Below are 21640 nucleotides of genomic sequence, written 5' to 3'. Positions count from 1 at the left end.
TTAAAACAGAAAATATATGAATAAAACAATTTTGAAATTGATATTGGCTTTAACATGTCAACAAAAAAAAACAATAACGCACAAAATTATGTAATTTCTTTTTTATAATTTAAAAATGTATTTACAAAGGAATGTATTTACAATCATTAAATGATCCATTGATTTATCAAATCTCAGGTCTATAAAGTAAGTAATCAAATTAATAAATACAAGGTTGAAAAATAATGTAATATAGTCACATATCTTATTGCATTAATCATTAAAAACCTTAATTTTTATCAATGCTTTAAAATGTTTACAAATTTACTGTTAATAATTTATAATTTCTATTTGTCCTATATGTCCCATTTATGAAAATTATGTAGTTAGTTTCATTTTAACTGCTGAAGATTTTCATTATTTCATTTACGTATTCATAGTTTTTATCTTTAATTCAAATTTCTCACCTAAAATATATACTGCAAAAACAATAAATATACCATGCTGTACTAAAAGAATATTTTCTTTACCTAAATTTTTAAATAAAAATGTTTTTTGCTTATTTATTTCATTCTTCCACCTTACCCTTACTGATCTTTAATTTGCCTTCTATGACTTTCATTTATCTACTGCTTTCTACTTTATCTTATGACCCATGTGGAAAATTGCCTGCCGGCATTTTACGGTACAATGCTGCCAGATTTTGATTTTAAATTTACAGGTCCCTGGTTGATTTACGTACAATAGAAACGACGAATAATCTAACGTAGACGAGTTGGAGTTGGTAGCGCCAAAGTATAAAATATTTGTATTTATATTTTATATCACGGATTTTCGGGTTCCTTGATTTGGCCGTATTTTGTTTTATTGGACTTTATTTACTTGCAAGGCATAATACATAAACATTTTAGGCTTCAAAATTCCTTCTCGATATAAGCTTTAAGAGTGGCGAATTTCACGCCTCTAGTTGCCCCCGTTTCCCTCAAAAAGGGAGGCAAAATTTTCGCTAAGCCGATTTATATATAGATTGTTTACGACACGCTATTGAAACTATAAAAACCTACATCTTCATATAATGCTGATAAAAAGCCTTGTCTATTAGCAAAGGAATTAGTTAAGTAATTTCTTGGAAATCGAGAAAAATAATTAAACACAAAAATGGCGATGTTGCCGGATCGCGATGTTTTCCGAACAAAACCCGGCGCAAACGAAAAGAATCGCAATCGACTTACCAGGTATACAGAGTCGGCTCCAGTGGTTCGGATTGCAACAAGCATAGACTGAGTCGAGCGCAGATCGACACTGGGGCAATCTGCGCAGCTCGCTGCTATCTCTCGGATCCGACCAACGCCAATACTGGCAACAGCGAACGTGAGCTTCGCTGAAAAACTTGGACGCCACCAGGATGCAGTTTCCATCTTGGTCGCGATCCTTCACCGCTTTAACGAGCATTTTAAGCTGGTTCTCCTGGAAACCAAAAAGGAGGTGGTCACCGTTATCGCTAGATCAAAGTACAAACAAAATTCTCCAGATTATCTTCGCCGAATTTAAATTCTAGTTAATAAAGATCAAATTTTAACACATATATTATCCAAGAATTGTTATCGATCGACTATTGGAAACGTGTGCTTTCCAACAGTGCTACAAAGTACTTCAAAACCATTTACTAACCATTTTCGAAATAAAAACTCATTAACTAAATTTTATACAAAATACAATCCAGATTAATCAAAATATAATATCAATTGACACTATTTAATCATAAGGATCTGTTTGATAAATTCCTAACCTACAAAAGAAAAGTTCTAGCAAGAAAATGAGCGTTCGGGTTATCGTTGACGAAAAAATGCGCTATCATGAAACTGTTGTTTACCCAGAAACCAACCAAGGCTAAACGTCGAGAACCAACCAAGACAATATCAAAAATCTTAGGGCAACATTGAATAATCTTATTCCCCTGTTACATAATTATCAAAATATAATTTAATTTTGAAGTGGTCAAATCATAAACCGGTTTCATACGACTAATGGATATATTTAGATACCGGATATTTTTTAGTCTCAAATCCCATGAATAACCTAAGGTAAAAATATATGTTTGCGTATCTGGGTAATCTAAATATTTTTTTATGAACTACAATAGTTACTAAACCACGGAAACTTCATAACCTCGAAGGGTTTCAATTAGACCCGACTAAAACATATTATATTATATAACCAATAGTGAATACTATTCTAGGATAGAAATTTAGAGTTTACAGTGACAATCTTCTTCAACAGGTGTTTTTTTAGTTGCCTAATTTAAAAAACGTCACTATTCCATGAAGATTATGTTTTGTTTAATTTGACGTTTAATAGATTAATTAAAAAACAGGGATACAACCTGGAGAAATTCGGTTTGTTTCGAAATCGCTTATTATTTATCGTCTAGGAAAAATGGCACTTATTGACCAAAAAAAGTCTTTCGTGGAAAGGAAAATGTTAATTATAATAAACGTGTGTGAGATTTGCGGCTTGCCAAGTTTTACAACACGGAGTGGTTTTATTATTATGTTTGGGATCGCTGAAAAGTCGAACGATAAGCGATATTGTGTCGTTTTTGGGGAGAAGAAAAATGCCGGTGTTTTTCTCGGTAAATGAACTGACGTCAAAAGAGGCGAACGGCAGGAAAACGAGTGGAAAAGTCACCGGCGTAAGTATATTTACCTCCAGCTTATTAAGTAACTCCTGCACGTCTTGTTCCTTCGCATCAGTGGGGTTCGTGAAACCCCTCTCCCCCGGTGGAGAGCCATTTAAGTTATCCCTCCACTTGGTCAACAATTTCTTGGTCACTTTCTTACGTTTGGACGTAAACATTAAGGGACTTTTTTGGTCGCGATTTGAGTAACAATGTAAAGGACATTTGGGGGCCACAATTGCAATTTCTTCGGATCACACACTAGTAAAATAACACTGAAGACGGGGGCGATCTGATTCGATAATGGGTTTAAATCGACGCGAATTGTGGACTGGCGATCGCGATATTAGTTATAAGAGGCGGTCGGGAAAAAAACGGTCTACTTCGATCTACACACGCACTACACGATCCACGATTCGTATAGGACTGAATCGGTAGAATTCGGACGATAGCCGACGACGTCAGATTCGTGCGCTAGGAAGTGGGGCTGGAGGCGAGTGGCGCCAAGCGATGCAGGGGCGGCCTCCTGTATAAATATTTTTTGCCGCATTTTTTTGTTTATATTTTTTCTTTTCTTCGAATCATGTTTTATCAACTATTTCTTATAAGATAAACAATCGTTAGTACCGTCGTTATTGTTTGCCGCGTTTGTATTTGATAGGTGTGACAATAATCTTTCACTTTTTAATTAATAAAGTGTGTTTGTTGGAATAATTTGTAAAAATATTATCGGTTTTAAGCTACAATAGATTAAAACATCGAGATATAATCAATGATTATTGTTTTGTTAGATTAATATATATCGAATTGAAGACAACATTTTTGAAGGCTTAATCATAATATTATATTAATGAATTAATTAAAAAGTTAAATAAGTTTGAAACAATTTAAAATGAATATTAATGGTAAGTTCGTATTTTTCATAATGATATGTTTAGGGCTCCTAGTAATGCTGAGGAATATTGAAGACATTAATTTCCAGCTCTATAAGATTGCGGCCCTCTTCAGAAAAAAGCTTATCACATTCGCTAGATTGAGATTGGGTGCCGGAAGGCAGGTCCACGAATTCTTCTTCTAGGGAGGACCCTCAGGTGTTTGCAAATTCCCTCAATACAAATCAAATTTGTTGGTGTTAAATTTAAAAATCTTCTCTGCGCCTTGAAAAATTTAATAAAAAATTTATATTAATCAATATCAATATATTTTAATCTACATTTTACATAAATTTTGTTCAATAGAACGATCTTAAAAATCTGTAAGTTTTGTATTTACCAATAAAATATTTAAACATTGTTATGATTAATATCTTCTTCATATTATATTTATATTAGGTGGTACAATACAACGGTCAAGCGTCAATTATCGAAAATACAATAATTTTTCAACATTTTTATTTTTTTATATTTTAAAGTCTCCTTTTACTAACGAGGGTTTATCTGGAATTGACCTACTGTTTAACGTGGACTCCAAACCACGGTCTTCAGCATTAAGCCTACCAACTGACGAGTGAGCAACTGAGAAATTCTCCCAGAAGACATCCGGTCTTACCCAGCCTGGTTACTAGCGTGATTGGGATCCTTTTTCTTATCGGATTTTGCACTTTTGCCTAGAATAATCATAAATATTAAACAATCACAAACATAAATTTATACGCAACTATAGCAACAGTAGACGGAACGTTCTGTCGCCTTTATCACTGTGCCAAAAAAGTCGGCACATTTTTATTTTAAAATTAAAAAATATTGTTCACAATAATACGTTTAGTCATTCTTTAGCTACTTTGGGAAATACATGTTGATGTATTAATCCCCTTGTGTATTAATGTAAGTACAACAGAACAGTTGTAATAAATTAATTTGTAAATTAAGATTGTACTAAGCATATCTAATGTAAGATGTAATTAATTTTAAGAAAAATATTTGGCTGTATAACATTAAAAACATTCATCAATTTTTAGATACTTCATAGCGATATTAATATCTTTCATCAAAAATATCTCCTGCTCTGCCGCAAAAGTTGTATTAGATAAACCTTGTGTCAGACGAATACTTACGTGCAAACTGATCATTTTTTTTTATTTATTGATTTATTTTTCTTATTAACTCACTCTGTTTTACACTTTTCTGTAAGACTATCTTTTATCATCCTTTTTATTATCCTTTTTATTATTATGATGATTTTCATCCCGTCATAAATTAGACTTTTTTCGATACTGCTTTCTTTTATTGATTTTTATATTATAAACCTTCATTTCCGTTGTTTAAGCAATGCTTTCCTTTGTTCCAGACCTCTCTGTAGTGTTTTTTTATATATATTTCTGGACCATTTGTTCCAGTTCTTTTCCAGCGTCCTATATCGTCATATTATAATTCCTATGCTTATTTTGACATTATTCCCATTTTCCTGACGTTGACTTTTCTTAATGGTTACCTTACTACTCTGTTTTCTTTTCTTTTGCTTTTTCCATTATCGTCAACCATCAATTTATTCATAGCTATCTGGATTTATTCATTTTATGAACTCTCTCTTGGCTTTCTTTTGGTCATTATTTCACATCTTCTTCTATTCTTTTGCTGGGGTTTCGGCATTCTCTATATTTTGTTGTTGTTTAATTTGCTTCAATTGATTCTTTTCCATAATAAGATTTCATTTCTAACTTTACCATGGAATACATTGTCTGGATTACGTCATGTTTTTTACACCCATATTCTTTGACTTAGTTGCGGTTAAATTGTAAGCAGTTTATTTTCACATATACAACCAAGTTACAACAATATTAAAATTCTTTATACCACTTATAAACCTTAGCTAATGACCCTGACAGATTATGAAAAGGTATGTCATTGGGTTTTACTTTTTTATGTAACAGTTTTATTATCAGAAACTATGAAATGCTATCAAAAATTTATAATGGGCATATACAATCAATACAAAATTGTGAAAATTGACAAAAATATAGTTAAAGTGGTGATTTCAATAGGATGGATATAGAACTTCCTAGTAAAAGAATAAAGTTTATGGATGAAATAAATACTAAAGAAAAAGAAAAGTTCTGAAAAAAAAGAAAATTAAAACATTACTGTGGTATTTTTATTGTTATCCAAGAAATGAGGAACTGACTGAACAACCACTTACAAAATCCCAGACCGCAATCCGCCACCCAACAATCGACCAAGTGCAACAGCTGCTATTGAAAATGTGTTTGAACAAAATAAATAATAGCACACTGTAAATGTATTTGCTCTACTGTGCTGATACCCCAACTGCAAAATAAACTGTACTTGAAACATTTTAGACATTATGGTGAAAGACATATATCTGCCAAAGGTTATAGAAAACGTACAAGTGATGGTCAAAAAGATCCAAAGTGGACTAGAGACCGGAGATACAGCTAATATTTCGTTCATCGTAATTATATCATTTGAGAAATCTCCAATCCATTACACGTCGGCATTTACCTCGATGATTATACTAGCTCAATATATATAATATATTGGCTCAGAGGCAATACCAAAGAATTGTACTAGATATTCGGAGAATACTCTCAACATGTTTCAAAATCAATGATATTGTTTATCATGTTGTATAATGTATAATATGAATGCACTAGAACATCAAACCGACTAGTAACACTACGCTACTAAAACAAAGTTCGTGATGTTCTATACATAACAAAAGAAGACCTTTAAATCAAATGTATCCACAAAGTCATCCAAGAATCGCATTAACGTGCAAGCAATACAGCTAATGGATAAGGAGCAAGATAATTGAAGCGAACTAAAAGTGTCACATTGTCTATACTTGATTATGATAGTCAATGTTTTTCCTTACCTTACCATCATATTTAACAAAATTGAATACCTTACGCAACACGGCGGTTAGACTAGCTCTGGATGCATTCCAAATAATTCTAGTAGAGAATACGTACTGTACGTACTGTTGGAAAACAGAAGGATAATGATACTACTAAAATAATCTTTCTGGTTCTAGAGAAATCTACCTCGTCACAAAACATTCTTCTCTAAATATGTTGCTCATAAAAAAAGAAATATAGTGGATCATACCATTGAATTTGGGGAGTCAGAAGCAGAGTAAATCTGTTTTATACGCCAGTTTTTATTCCCAACGATACATTAATTCCATGGGGCTTATTACACTTTGACACACACGTATCCATGAAGAGGCTCCCCAAAAAAGAAATAAGCATCCCACAAGCCCACGAAGCATCCGCATTTTGTTCGGATAGATATGGGAGCAAAATTATAAATATTATCATTTCATCTATACAGATGGAGCTAAAAGAGACCAAGAGAGCCAAAGATATATATATATATATATATATATATATATATATATATATATATATATATATATATATATATATATAGGGCGGTCCCATATATAGGTGTTGCGATAGTCGCTGGTTCGAATCCTGCGTGATCGTAAATTTATGTTTGTGATTGTTAAACATTTGTGATTGTCCTTAGGTAAGAGTGCAATATCCGACAAGGAAAATAATCCCAGTCACGCCAGTAACCAGGCTGGGTAAACCCGGATGTCTTCTGGGATGATTTCTAAATTGACCACTCGCCAGTCGGTAGGTCTAATGCCGAGAACCATCGTTCGGAGCCCACGTTAAACTGTAGGTCAAGTCCAGATAAACCCTCGTTGGTAAAAGGAGACTTTAAAGTATACAAAAAAAGCTGCTAACTAATAAATATAAAAACAATTTGGGAAATACATTGTGATGTATTTATCGCGTACTTGATTTGAATGTTTATTAATAAAAATACAGTAGAACTATCTATTTGCCTTCCATTCTGAGGAAAACCGGGACACCTAGAAACTTGAAAACTGGTATAGTTAAAGCTCATATCGAGGAAGAATTTTAGGCCTAATATTTTTGTGTAATATGGCCTACAATTGAATATATTCTAATAAAATGAAATACGCCCAAATCAAGCAACCAGGAATGGCCAGGAATCAGATTGGTGACACAAAATATATAAAGAAGTATTTTATAGTTTGGCCGAAGCGCTGCCAGCTCCAACTATTAGATGGTATATTATTCGTAGTTTCTATAGTTCTCAAATCATCTACGGTCGCATATTTTTTAAAATAGAAATCTGGCAACGTAGTACCGCAAAATGTCGACTGGTAATTGTTAATCGGAAGACAATTCCCTAAATGTTACATTTGAAACGTGTGTCTGTTAAAAACATTATTAAACGATATTATTTAGTTTTCAGCAGTGTTGTTTAAGATTTTGTGTGAATTTCGGTTATTCCTGTGTTGTTGGAACCATTAAGGAGTTTTGGCAACTTCGGATAAACAACTATTAAGTATAGTATGATTACGCAAATCATTTACGTTCGCATAATTTTTAAAATAAAAATCTGGCAATGTAGCACTGCAAAATGCCGACTGGTAATGTTTAATCGGAAGAAAATTCCTTAAATGTTACATTTAAAACGATATTAAAACAGAATGTTTGTGTTTAAAACATTATTAAACGATATTATTTAATTTTCAGCAGTGTTGTTTAAGATTTTGTGTGAATTTCAGTTATTCCTGTGTTGTTGGAACTATTAAGGAGTTATGGCAACTTTGGATAAACAACTATTAAGTATAGTAAGATTACGCAAATCATTTACGTTCGCATAATTTTTAAAATAAAAATCTGGCAACGCAGCACTGGAAAATGCCGACTGGTAATGTTTAATCGGAAGACAATTCCTTAAATGATACATTTGAAACGATATTAAAACAGAATGTGTGTGTTAAAAACATTATTAAACGATATTATTTAATTTTCAGCAGTATTGTTTAAGATTTTGTGTGAATTTCAGTTATTCCTGTGTTGTTGGAACTATTAAGGAGTTATGGCAACTTTGGATAAACAACTATTAAGTATAGTAAGATTACGCAAATCATTTACGTTCGCATAATTTTTAAAATAAAAATCTGGCAACGCAGCACTGGAAAATGCCGACTGGTAATGTTTAATCGGAAGACAATTCCTTAAATGATACATTTGAAACGATATTAAAACAGAATGTGTGTGTTAAAAACATTATTAAACGATATTATTTAATTTTCAGCAGTATTGTTTAAGATTTTGTGTGAATTTCGGTTATTCCTGTGTTGTTGGAACTATTAAGGAGTTATGGCAACTTTGGATAAACATCTATTAAGTATAGTATTATTACGCAAATCATCTACGATCGCATAATTTTTAAAATAATAATCTGGCAACGTAGTACCGCAAAATGCCTACTGACAATTTTTAATCGGAAGACGATTCCCTAAATGTAACATTTCAAACGATATTAAAACAGAATGTGTGTTAAAACATTATAAAACAAGTTATTTAATTTTCAGCAGCGTTAATTAAGATTTTCTGTTACTTTCGGCTTCGGTCAAGTATGGTATGATTATTTAAAATTATATTTTAAATTTTTAATTAAGAGAACAAATTAATGTGCCTGTTTATGGGAAAGTATATACATCTCTGAAAGAAAAATTGAACATATGCGAACATTTCATCCCAATATAGATTAACAAAATTCGAGAATAACAAGAATCATCCGTACTCTTTGTTTACAAGATATTTGGAATTTCGAAATCAGCTTTTGGTTTAATTTGATGTCTAGAGAACAGAGAGCAGCTATGAAAAATTCTTTTTGCTTAAGGAGTAATAGTAATTTCGAAACATAGTATACCATAGTACTAGAGGTAATTCTAAAGTTTACTAAGATTTTTCTGTAAATATTAATTGTATTAACTACTGATTCATTTCAGATTTCTTCAGTAACTGCGTTTCTTAATAAAGCACTAACCGAATATTGTAGGTAATAAATACGTTAATTTGTGCATCAAGACATAAAATGAATATTGCAAAAATTATAAAATAGTTTCTAGTTTGTATGTATGGCATAACATAAAGTAGAAAGTAGAAGATAAAACGTCATAGAAGGCAAATTAAAGATAACTTATCCGCAAGGGTGAGATTAAAGAGTAGAATAAATAAGCAAAGAACGATAAAATTTTATTTAAAATTACTGTTTTTACAATATATATTTTTGTTGATACATATGGATAAAAGATAGATTATATGAATACACAAATGAAGTAATAAAAATATGCAGCAGTTAAAATGAAATTAACTACATAGTTTGCATAAATAGAACACATTAAGAAAAACAGAAGAAATTATGAATTATTAATAGTAAATTTGTAAACATTTTAAAGCATTGATAAATATTAAGGTGTTTAGCGATTAACGTAATGAGATGTTTTAGTTACAATATTTTATACTTTGAATTTTGTATCAATTATTTTGATTATTTACTTTATAAACTTAAGTTTTGGATGACCAATGATTGAAAATACATTCTTTTAATATACATTTCTAAATTGTAAATAATAAATTACCTATAAATGAATTATTATTAATAATTATTTTTGTACTTTTTGTTTTAATGTGCTTGGTAAACTCAAATATCAATTTTAAAATTATTTTATTCATGTATTCTCTGTTTTAGTTTAAACATGTATTATTTCATGTATTATTTATGTTTATGACATAAAAGTAAGGAATGATCATGTACACTTATATTTGATGATCTGAAGTTGCTATTGTCCTGAAAATAATCTTATTTATGATACTTTGTTATAATGTTCAGTGGTGTGGTCAATCCTTATGGAAATTAGATGTAATTGAATTGTAATTGTAATTAATACATTTCTGGTTTTATATTGAAAATACTGTGAAAAGAAGTTTTAGTAACGCATCATTTCTAAATTATTCCACTTACTCAGTTATGAAAGAATAATTTTGACCATAGGACAATCACTAGTAGTTATAAATGTGGGTAATAATGTATATAAGATGTAACCAAAAAAAACAAGTAATAGTTTTAAAAATTTTTTTTCAAAAAAAAAACTGAATCAGACTCTGTTTCGAGACGTGCGCCATCGGCGGCGGTCTAGACAACTGAGGAGCCACGAAATTGTATTTCGTTGCGCCACCGCGCGCGCACACACACACATACACACTCTTGCACGCATACACTGTTAATATAAAGGCCTACTCGCAACCCCTCGCCATGGTGCCGACCACGTGCTGTCGCGCACGGTGAAAGCAGAAAGCGACCGCCGAAGACGCGGGTACGATCCAGGTAACGAGGCGAAAGCTCCGAGATAAGCGTAAATGCTCGACAATTGCTCATTGTGCGGCGGCGGGGCCAGTTATTGCCCTAGGTATTATCAGAGGTGTTAAGTGTGTCGGGTTTTATGATTATTTAATTGCAGGGGTGGTTAAATAGTCTTATAATAACCGAGAGGGGTGTTACGGGAGGCCATAAAGATTTGACACATAAAATTGGGCGCTTTAAGCTTTGATTCGCTCTATTTGTGTTTGTACACTATTAATTTGCAATTACAGGGTGTCCAGTGGGAAGGTTTAAATTTAAATATTCACATAAAAAAATGAAGAAAAGTATTTATACATAAAATGTTAAAATGTATTAATTTAAGTGATTTTTTTCTGTACAAAATACCCTCATACCCTCAAATGTTCTATTTGTACAACTCCCTCCAAAAACCCTTGAACTTGTCTGCCCTATTTTTTTTTAAAGAAAATTTTCTTGGCTGCTGAATTTTTTCATAAGATATAATCATTTTCTTTTAATGATTACATTGACTGAATTTTGAAGGAATGGAAATGCATTCTTTATTCATAATTACCAGATATACCGGAAAGTCACTACCGGTTTTTATAACAGATATAGGCTTAATAATGGATGTTATGATTTAACACATATGTCATTTTATTCTATTGACATCAATCTTCAAAGCTATACATGTTATATTTTGCGAAAACATACATTTGTGGCACGCTTTACTTTTCTTATTTCATCAAAATAATAAAAGGCTGAAAGTCATCGTTTGCTGGAAGAAAGTAAGTAGAACTGCAAGTGTTATTGGAAGCAAACCGAATCCAAATTAAAAACAATTGATAGAAGCCATTGACGAATGGCCCAAGAAACGATTAGCAACCGATTATGAGCAATGGGGAAAATCCAACCGATGGGTGTCACATCAATAGTGATCGCCATCGACAACAAATAATCAATTTGAACTATGCATTGATCGAAAAGGTCAAGAATGGGTTCGAAGACACGCTAAAGTGATTTTACATCACGATAACGCGCCCTCCCATAAAGCAAAACCGATCAAAGAAGCGTTGAAATATCAGTCCGACTATCAACTTTTCGCATCAATCATCGACATGTAGATCGATGAGATCTACTATACTCGCACTTTGAGCGCGTCTAGATGACTCCCTTCCATCCCCGCAGTTGCCGTTACTACATAATCCAAAATTTTCCAATTGTCAACCTTGATGAAGCTTGATGAGTGGTCACAATAATAATAATAACTATTAGTCATAGGAAGTGTGTCTTATTACTTCATAATATGGCTATAAATCACGTGTATGTAATCCTCGTGTAATCTAGCATTTACCTTTATCGCGTAATCCAAATTTATAAAATTTCCCAATAGACACCCTGTAAATTATACTAAACTTGATGATGAGTTGTGAGTTCACAATAATAATGATGATAATAATCAGTCTTGGAAAGTGTATCTTATTACTCCATTATAATGGGCAATCACGTGTGTTCCGAAACTAGTCAAACATGTTCAAGTGTGGAAGGGTGGAGGATTTTCTGGATGATAAAATTCCAGAAATTCATCGTTTTCCTATGGAAATGTAAAGAAAACATTCTCTAATTCAAACTGATGATATTGAAGTGTAATCGATTCTTACAAAACGGAGGATGTTCGTGGCAGAATAATTTGATACTTTATTAAAGGAACCAACACAAGAAACATTAAATGTTAATACATCAATTTTGATGTTCGAAATCAATTGAAATTGTTTAAAATGAAGAATATTCGAACGTATATGAATTCGAGCCGAGAAATTGATTTAATAAACAGTCTTGCATATGCGAAAAATTGCTTCAGCTTCAGAATTATAACGTATGTTGTTATTGGATTAAAGTTACATGTTCAATTAAAAAAAAAACGATAATTCTTAGGTGCATCCAATAGCTTATTTATGTATTTAATATAACAATGAACGTTATATTCATCTATTATTTTTCAATATCTATCTTTATCGATTTATAACTGAGTTTGCAACTGTCAGTTCTGAGTATCTGAAAAGTACTTGTTGAAAGCATGAAATAAGCGTAAATAGTCGACAATTGCTCATTATCCAGTGGTCGAGCGATATTATTGCCCCAGGTAGTAGCTTAGTTGTTAAGTGTGCCGGATTTTATGACTACTTTATTGCAAGGGTTTTTAAATTGCCCTATAATACTTGAGAGGTTAATTATATTAGGTCTACAGATTTACCTTTATTGCATAATCCAAATTTACAAAATTTCCCAATAGACACCCTGTAAGTTATACTAATCTTGATGGGAGTTCACAATAATAATAATGATAATAATCAGTTGTGGAAAATGTATCTTATTACTCCATTATAATGGGCAATCACATGTGCTCCGAAACTAGTCAAACATGTTCAAGTGTGGAAGAGTGGATGTTTTTCTGGATGATACATCCTAGAAATTCATCGTTTCTTTGTGGAAATATAAAGAAAATAATCTCTAATTAAAACTAATGATGCTTTATTAAAAAAAACCAACACAAGAAAAATTTTTACAATCCATTAAATATAAATCAATCAATTTCAATGTTCGATGAAATTATTTAAAATTAAGAAAATGGGAACGTATATAAATTCAAGCCGAGGAATTGATTTAATAAACAGTCTCGCATATGCGAAAAATTGCTTCAGCTTGAGAATTATAACGTATGTTGTTATTGGATTAAAGTTACATGTTCAATTTAAAAAAAACGATAAATTTTAGGTGCATCCAATAGCTTATTTATTTATTTAATATAACAATGAACGTTATCTTCATATATTATTATTCAATATCTGTCTTTAACGATTTATAACTGAGTTTGCACCTGTCAGTTCTGAGTATCTGAAAAGTACTTGTTGATAAGCATAAATAGTCGACAATTGCTCATTATCCAGTGGTCGAGCGATATTATTGCCCCAGGTAGTAGCTGATTTGTCAAGGGTGCCGGATTTTATGACTACTTTATCGCAAGGGTGTTTAAATTTCCCTATAACACTTGAGAGGTTAATTATATTAGGTCTACAGATTTACCTTTATTGCATAATCCAAATTTACAAAATTTCCCAATAGACACCCTGTAAGTTATACTAATCTTGATGGGAGTTCACAATAATAATAATGATAATAATCGGTTGTGGAAAATGTATCTCATTACTCCATTATAATGGGCAATCACATGTGCTCCGAAACTAGTCAAACATGGTCAAGTGTGGAAGAGTGGATGTTTTTCTGGATGATACATCCTAGAAATTCATCGTTTCTTTGTGGAAATATAAAGAAAATAATCTCTAATTAAAACTAATGATGCTTTATTAAAAAAACCAACACAAGAAAAATTTTTACAATCCATTAAATATAAATCAATCAATTTCAATGTTCGATGAAATTATTTAAAATTAAGAAAATGGGAACGTATATAAATTCAAGCCGAGGAATTGATTTAATAAACAGTCTCGCATATGCGAAAAATTGCTTCAGCTTCAGAATTATAACGTATATTGTTATTGGATTAAAGTTACATGTTCAATTAAAAAAAAAAGATAATTTTTAGGTGCATCCAATAGCTTATTTATGTATTTAATATAACAATGAACGTTATATTCATATATTATTATTCAATATCTATCTTTAACGATTTATAATTGAGTTTGCACCTGTCAGTTCTGAGTATCTGAAAAGTACTTGTTGATAGCATGAGATAAGCATAAATAGTCGACAATTGCTCATTACCCAGTGGTCGAGCGATATTATTGCCCCAGGTAGTAGCCGAGTTGTTAAGTGTGCCGGATTTTATGACTACTTTATTGCAGGGGTGTTTAAACTTCCCTATAGCAATTGAGAAGTTTATTATAATAGGCCTACAAATTTACCTTTATCGCGTAATCCAAATTTAGAAAATTTCCCAATAGACACCCTGTAAATTATACTAAGCTTGATGGGAATTCACAATAATAATAATGATAATAATCAGTCGTGGAAAATGTATCTTATTACTCCATTGTAATGGGCAATCACGCGTTCTCTAAAACTAGTCAAACATGTTCAAGTGTGGAAGGGTGGAAGATTTATTAAAAAATATCCATATTTTTTAAACAAATTTACCGTTATATTACAATTTTGTTTGAAAAAATATCGTTTCTTTAAATATCGGTAATTTTCTAGAAATATCGATATATTTTCCGACTCTTACAAAAAATTATCGATATTTTTTGTTCCCGATATTTTTTAAAAATTATTGAAAACGATATATTGATATTATTTTTTTTCGGTGGCCAACACCCCTAATAATGATTCAATCGGTGTTTAAAAAATTGTGATTTTTTGAGAAAGAGTCCGTGACAGAAGAATTTGACGGTTTATTAGAGCCATCGTAAATATTAAGAATTATTATTATATAGAAAATAGACAGTTTTGTATAAGCGAAATGTTACTTCAGCGCTAGAAGTATGTGTGTATAATGTATACTAATGGTATAGTCACTTTCATTATAAATACATTTAATAACTTATTTATATATTTTCCAATAATTCCCAGTGTTATTCTGGATTTATAACTGTGTTTGTACCTGTTTGTTCTGAATAGCTGAAAAGTATCTGTTGAGAGCTCGAGAAAAGTGTAAATAGTTGACAATTGCTCGTTATCCAATGATCGAGCGATATTATTACCCAGATAGTAACAGAATTGTTAAGTTAAGTGAATTTATAATTATTTAATTGTAGGGGTGTTAAAGCTTCCTATAACAATCTAGAGGTTTTTCAGCGAAAATTTAGAAGATAAAATATTTGCTTTATTATTTGATTCATTCTATTCGCAACTGTTATATTATTATTACATTTATTTTGTTAAGGGTGGTGAATTCATTTTAAAATGCGTTTTAGTCGTTCAATATTGAAAGTGTTTAAAGTTATGAACTAGCTTATTATAAACAAACACTGTATACACTATAAAGAGTCATAGCCAAATACAAAAGTTTTAATTGAAATTAATAGTTTACTTAATTTTGATTCATTAATATTTAAATTTATTTCAAAATTTTAAATCAAATTATTGTTACTCATAGTTAGACATTTTTGTTAGCAAGAAAAATTTTCTGCTTTTTAATAAAATGATATAATATCAATAGAAAGTAAATTTAAAATAAGTTTTATTTTACTTTGACAATAACAGAGTTTGACTTGAATATAATTAATGAATCTGTGGTACTACATTGCATAAATCACTGCGTATATTATAAGCCTCTCCAAAATCTAATGCATTATTCAATAAATGTAACTAAAAAATTACTCGGTAATGTAATAGCATAGTTGAGTTATGAGTTATGAGTTATTTGCTGCATCAATATTTGTATATTTACTCATAAGTTTGTGAGTTATTGTGCTAAAAGGGACACTAATTTTGTTATTTTCAAAACAATGGATCAAAAACAATTTCGTGTTTTAATTTTAGACTGTTTCTTGATGGGAATAAATGTCGTTCAAGCGAAGCAATGGCTTAATGGCAAAAAATGTTATAAGGATTTCGCTCCATCAGAAACAACAATAAAACGTTGATTTGTTGAATTCACACTTGGCCGTAGAAACACCGATGATGCAGAACGTAGTGGACGTCCAAATGAGGTGGTAATACCAGAAAACATCCAAAATACAAAAAACATCCATAAAATCGTTTTGAATAATTGAAAAGTTGCGTGATTTAGCTAACATCGTAAAGATATGAAAAGAACGTGTGGGTTTTATATTGCATGAGCATTTGACTCTGTACAAAGTGGATGCCGCGTTTGCTCATTGTTAACCAAAAACAAGGACGTGTTGATGATTCTGAGTAGCGTTTGGCCATGTTTAAATGTAACAAACCGGATTATTTGTGTCGATATGTGACAATGGATGAAACATGCATCCATCACTTCACTCAGGAATCATCTGAGTGGACAGCAACAAGATTACGTTGATGAATATAGCCAATTTTGAAAAAAAACGTTTTTTTTTTATTACGCACGAGACTTTTCAGCCCATATGTTAGGATTGAACCATGAAAAATGCGTAGAGGAAGCTTAGAAACAGTTTCAAAGACCACATTGACGCATATGAATTATTTGAATCTTCTCATGCTTGGACCAAACCAAAATTTTTCAAAGTTCTACCAAAAAGATGCTAAAATATCATTATTCAAAACGGAACATATATCATTGATTAGTGTTTCTTCATATGAAAAAGTTAGCGTAGAAAACATTATAAAAATATAGAAAATCCTATTTTTCCAAAAATGTTTATATATTTTAACTTATGGCAGTAACGACAATAGTTGTGTCGATATGTGACAATGGATGAAACATGGATCCATCACTTCACTCAGGAATCAAAATGATCGTCATCTGAGTGGACAGCAACAAGATTACGTTGATGAATATAACCAACTTTGAAAAAAAAATCCGTTTTTTTTTATTAGGCACGAGACTTTTTCAGCCCATATTGATTGAACCATGAAAAATGCGTAGAGGAAGCTTAGAAGCAGTTTCAAAGACCACATTGACGCATATGAATTATTTGAATCTTCTCATGCTTGGACCAAACCAAAATTTTTCAATGTTCTACCAGAAAGATGCTAAAATATCATTATTCAAAACGGAACATATATCAGTGATTAATGTTTCTTCATATGAAAAAGTTAGCGTAGAAAACATTAAAAAATATAGAAAATCCTATTTTTCCAAAAATGTTTATATATTTTAACTTATAGCAGTAACGACAATAGTTGTGTCGATATGTGACAATGGATGAAACATGGATCCATCACTTCACTCAGGAATCAAAATGATCGTCATCTGAGTGGACAGCAACAAGATTACGTTGACGAATGTAACCAATTTTGAAAAAAAAATCCGTTTTTTTTTATTAGGCACGAGACTTTTTCAGCCCATATTGATTGAACCATGAAAAATGCGTAGAGGAAGCTTAGAAGCAGTTTCAAAGACCACATTGACGCATATGAATTATTTGAATCTTCTCATGCTTGGACCAAACCAAAATTTTTCAATGTTCTACCAGAAAGATGCTAAAATATCATTATTCAAAACGGAACATATATCAGTGATTAATGTTTCTTCATATGAAAAAGTTAGCGTAGAAAACATTAAAAAATATAGAAAATCCTATTTTTCCAAAAATGTTTATATATTTTAACTTATAGCAGTAACGACAATAGTTGTGTCGATATGTGACAATGGATGAAACATGGATCCATCACTTCACTCAGGAATCAAAATGATCGTCATCTGAGTGGACAGCAACAAGATTACGTTGATGAATGTAACCAATTTTGAAAAAAAAATCCGTTTTTTTTTATTAGGCACGAGACTTTTTCAGCCCATATTGATTGAACCATGAAAAATGCGTAGAGGAAGCTTAGAAACAGTTTCAAAGACCACATTGACGCATATGAATTATTTGAATCTTCTCATGCTTGGACCAAACCAAAATTTTTCAATGTTCTACCAAAAAGATGCTAAAATATCATTATTCAAAACGGAACATATATCAGTGATTAGTGTTTCTTCATATGAAAAAGTTAGCGTAGAAAACATTAAAAAATATAGAAAATCCTATTTTTCCAAAAATGTTTATATATTTTAACTTATAGCAGTAACGACAATAGTTGTGTCGATATGTGACAATGGATGAAACATGGATCCATCACCTCACTCAGGAATCAAAATCATCATCTGAGTGGACAGCAACAAGATTACGTTGATAATATAGCCAATTTTGAAAACAAACCGTTTTTTTTTATTACGCACGAGACTTTTCAGCCCACATGTTAGGATTGAACCATGAAAAATGCGTAGAGGAAGCTTAGAAACAGTTTTAAAGACCACATTGACGCATATGAATTATTTGAATCTTCTCATGCTTGGACCAAACCAAAATTTTTCAAAGTTCTACCAAAAAGATGCTAAAATATCATTATTCAAAACGGAACATATATCATTGATTAGTGTTTCTTCATATGAAAAAGTTAGCGTAGAAAACATTAAAAAATATAGAAAATCCTATTTTTCCAAAAATGTTTATATATTTTAACTTATAGTAGTAACGACAGTAGATAATCAGAACAAAAATTTCTAAGCTAATACTTTTTAATCTCCTAATGAAATTATAACACCCTACACTTTGTTTCTAATATTAAATTATTTAAAAATAACAATCACCATCGTCAGTATCGTTATCAATTAGTAGCATGGTATACGTAATATATTAAATTAAGAGCTGTATCTGTATTGGGTACTGATTGATATGTCTAGACAACGATGGGATGGCTGATACAGTCTTTTTGTCTCTCTATCAGGCTGAGTGTCGTCAGAACCACTTCAGGCTATGGCGACGGTATCCAGCTGTGAGAGGTAACATAATTTGGGACTGACACACGTACAACTGAAAAAAGTACAGTTGGTTCGCAACAGTTTATGTAGTGACAATGTCGTTTTACGAAGACTAAAGGGTTATACAAGTAATAAGACAAATCTAAATATAAACAATTTTTTAAATTGTATGTAACATTATCATGTAAACATCCAACGTAAGATAACAAACAGTTGCTGGAATTATTACTATAAAACATTTTTCATATTTTATACCTTTATAATTTTTAAACTTTATAGTATATGATAATTTTTCAGTGCTTAGTTTTTTTCTTTTAGATGGCAGATTTAACTTCTAGGATCCTAAATAAATTTTTTATAGTAATAAAAATCATTTCTATGTAATATAAATACATTATTATTATTACATCAAAGTAAAAAAGCCACAGTCTAGATTTTTTTTCAAATATTTTTAATGATTATATATTTAGGTCATGGTAGTTAAGTGCTCTTTATATTGATACCATAATCAAGCCAACAAAGAAGAATTATCCTAGTTACTCCAGTAGCCAGGCTGTGTAGGGCCGGAAGGATCCTCTTTAAATTGTTTATTCGCTAGTTGGTACACTTAATGTTGAGAATTGCGTTTCACTGGCTCTTTAATGCCCATAGACTGAAATATAATTTTTTTAAATCTATTTATTAAAATTAGTAATACAAGTAACAATTACAAACTATTAACAAACAACTACTATTATTATATTTTCCACTGAATCACTTAGTTTTCAAACATTTGCAAGATCGGAGAACTTTTCTTCCCTTTGAGACGTCTAATAACGTTATTCACATGTGTGAGTGCTCTTTGATGGGAATCGGCAAATATTCTGATAGTGTTCTTAACCATATCAATTTCTAGGTCGCGATGGAGGTCACAAAACGCGTACATACCAAGACACTCACAAAGAACATATTCACAATATAGTTCAGCGCCTTGTTTTGGAACCTCGGACCTTGGAGTCACTGGCGTAGCCCCACAGCTGAATTCCATTGCTCCATACTGGTCTCAGTATCTACTGATATAAAATTAGCTTGTTGTAGGTAGATAGATGGGAGTTTTGGCCAAGCAACCAATACATTTTCCTGAATTTGATGTTGAGCTCATAGCTCTTCTTTTTTATATGCGCCCTCTATCTCCTGGGCTTGGCATCCATGGTCATGCCAAATGTATGCAGTTAGAGACACACGTGTGTAGATTTTGCTTCATTTAATTTGATTCACAATTTTTTAGTCCAGATAGTCACTCTATCAAGGAAAGACTGGAACTTCCGTATTGCGCTCGCTACGATCTCTGTTATTGCTAATATTGCCGTATCATCAACAAAGGTAGCAGTTGTGCTATATAACGTTGTGGAAAAAAATTATATAATAAAAAACTGCAGAAAACATTTCAAAATTCCAAAAACTTTTTCTATTTAGTCACCATCTTTTGAACCCAAATATCTTCCTTAACCGAATAACTTCACTCATTTGTAAAATATCTCAGTGAAAATAATTTTAGTAATAAAAGGTATCAACAAGTTACAAAATACAACATTACTGAGTGGTCTCAGGAATGACGAATAAAATTAAATGTTACTAAGTCTACGTATGTGGATTTCAAATACATAAAAGAGCTTACTTGCCAGTGATAATTGGTTCTAGAGTAATTCTGTATGCGAAAACAGCAATATGCTTGACATAACAATATATACCAATCCGAAATGTAAAAAGTATGTTAAGAAAACGAGCAAAATGGCGAGCTTTGTATGACGCTCAAAAAATTGTTGTAGTTGCTTAGACGACAATCCGAATTACCACACCCCAACAAATTGTTATTATATAAACAAAGCTTAAAGCCTGTATGTCCCTACGGTATGCAAATGGGGGGTTGCACAAAGAAATCTAATATTGAGATGATCCAAACTCATAAAAACATTGCTTGACAACAGTGAACCTACAAAAATTTGAATTAATATAGTAAAACTATATGTGAAAACTGTGTTGTGTTTTAAACTTATGTTGAGTGTATCAGTGGCAGTACGTCCATTAATCTAGGTTGGGTCTGAAATATTTAAAAACAATATGAAAGAAAAATTGCTAAAATTATTACACCTATTTATTTGTAATTCTTAAGCGATCTTTTATTACATTATTGACAATCATGAATCACTATCTGCAGTACTGATCGGCGTCAACCAGGCGTCAATTTCAAATATGATGTAGTAAGTGCTTGTGTATATTGTTAATAATATTATTCAAAAATATAATCTATTAAATATATTGCAATAGGTTTAAATAAATAAAATCAAAACACCTATGTCATTTAGAACTAACTGATAATGTTTTATTAAAATACAAAATTAG

General features: G+C 31.4%; 1 protein-coding gene across 1 annotated transcript in view; it reads right to left on the bottom strand.

Moving 5' to 3' along the window:
- The window catches only part of Dad (Daughters against dpp), an 83971-nt gene extending 80882 nt beyond the window's left edge, over positions 1 to 3089 (bottom strand). Inside the window, exons 1-2 of the mRNA XM_076403135.1 lie at positions 2686 to 3089; positions 1212 to 1446 (exon numbers count right to left, since the gene is read on the bottom strand). Coding sequence (XP_076259250.1) covers positions 1212 to 1446; positions 2686 to 2835 — 385 coding nt within the window. The 5' untranslated portion in view covers positions 2836 to 3089. The remainder of the gene's footprint in view (positions 1 to 1211; positions 1447 to 2685) is intronic.
- Between the last annotated feature and the right edge of the window lie 18551 nt (positions 3090 to 21640).

The sequence above is a fragment of the Rhynchophorus ferrugineus genome, unplaced genomic scaffold (genome assembly GCF_030347505.1).
Source record: "Rhynchophorus ferrugineus isolate W39M unplaced genomic scaffold, kcgeb_rfMv2 rfM4, whole genome shotgun sequence".
Classification (NCBI taxonomy): domain Eukaryota; kingdom Metazoa; phylum Arthropoda; class Insecta; order Coleoptera; family Curculionidae; genus Rhynchophorus; species Rhynchophorus ferrugineus.
Note: the sequence above shows the minus strand (reverse complement) of the source record. Positions and strands in the feature narration are given on the sequence as shown.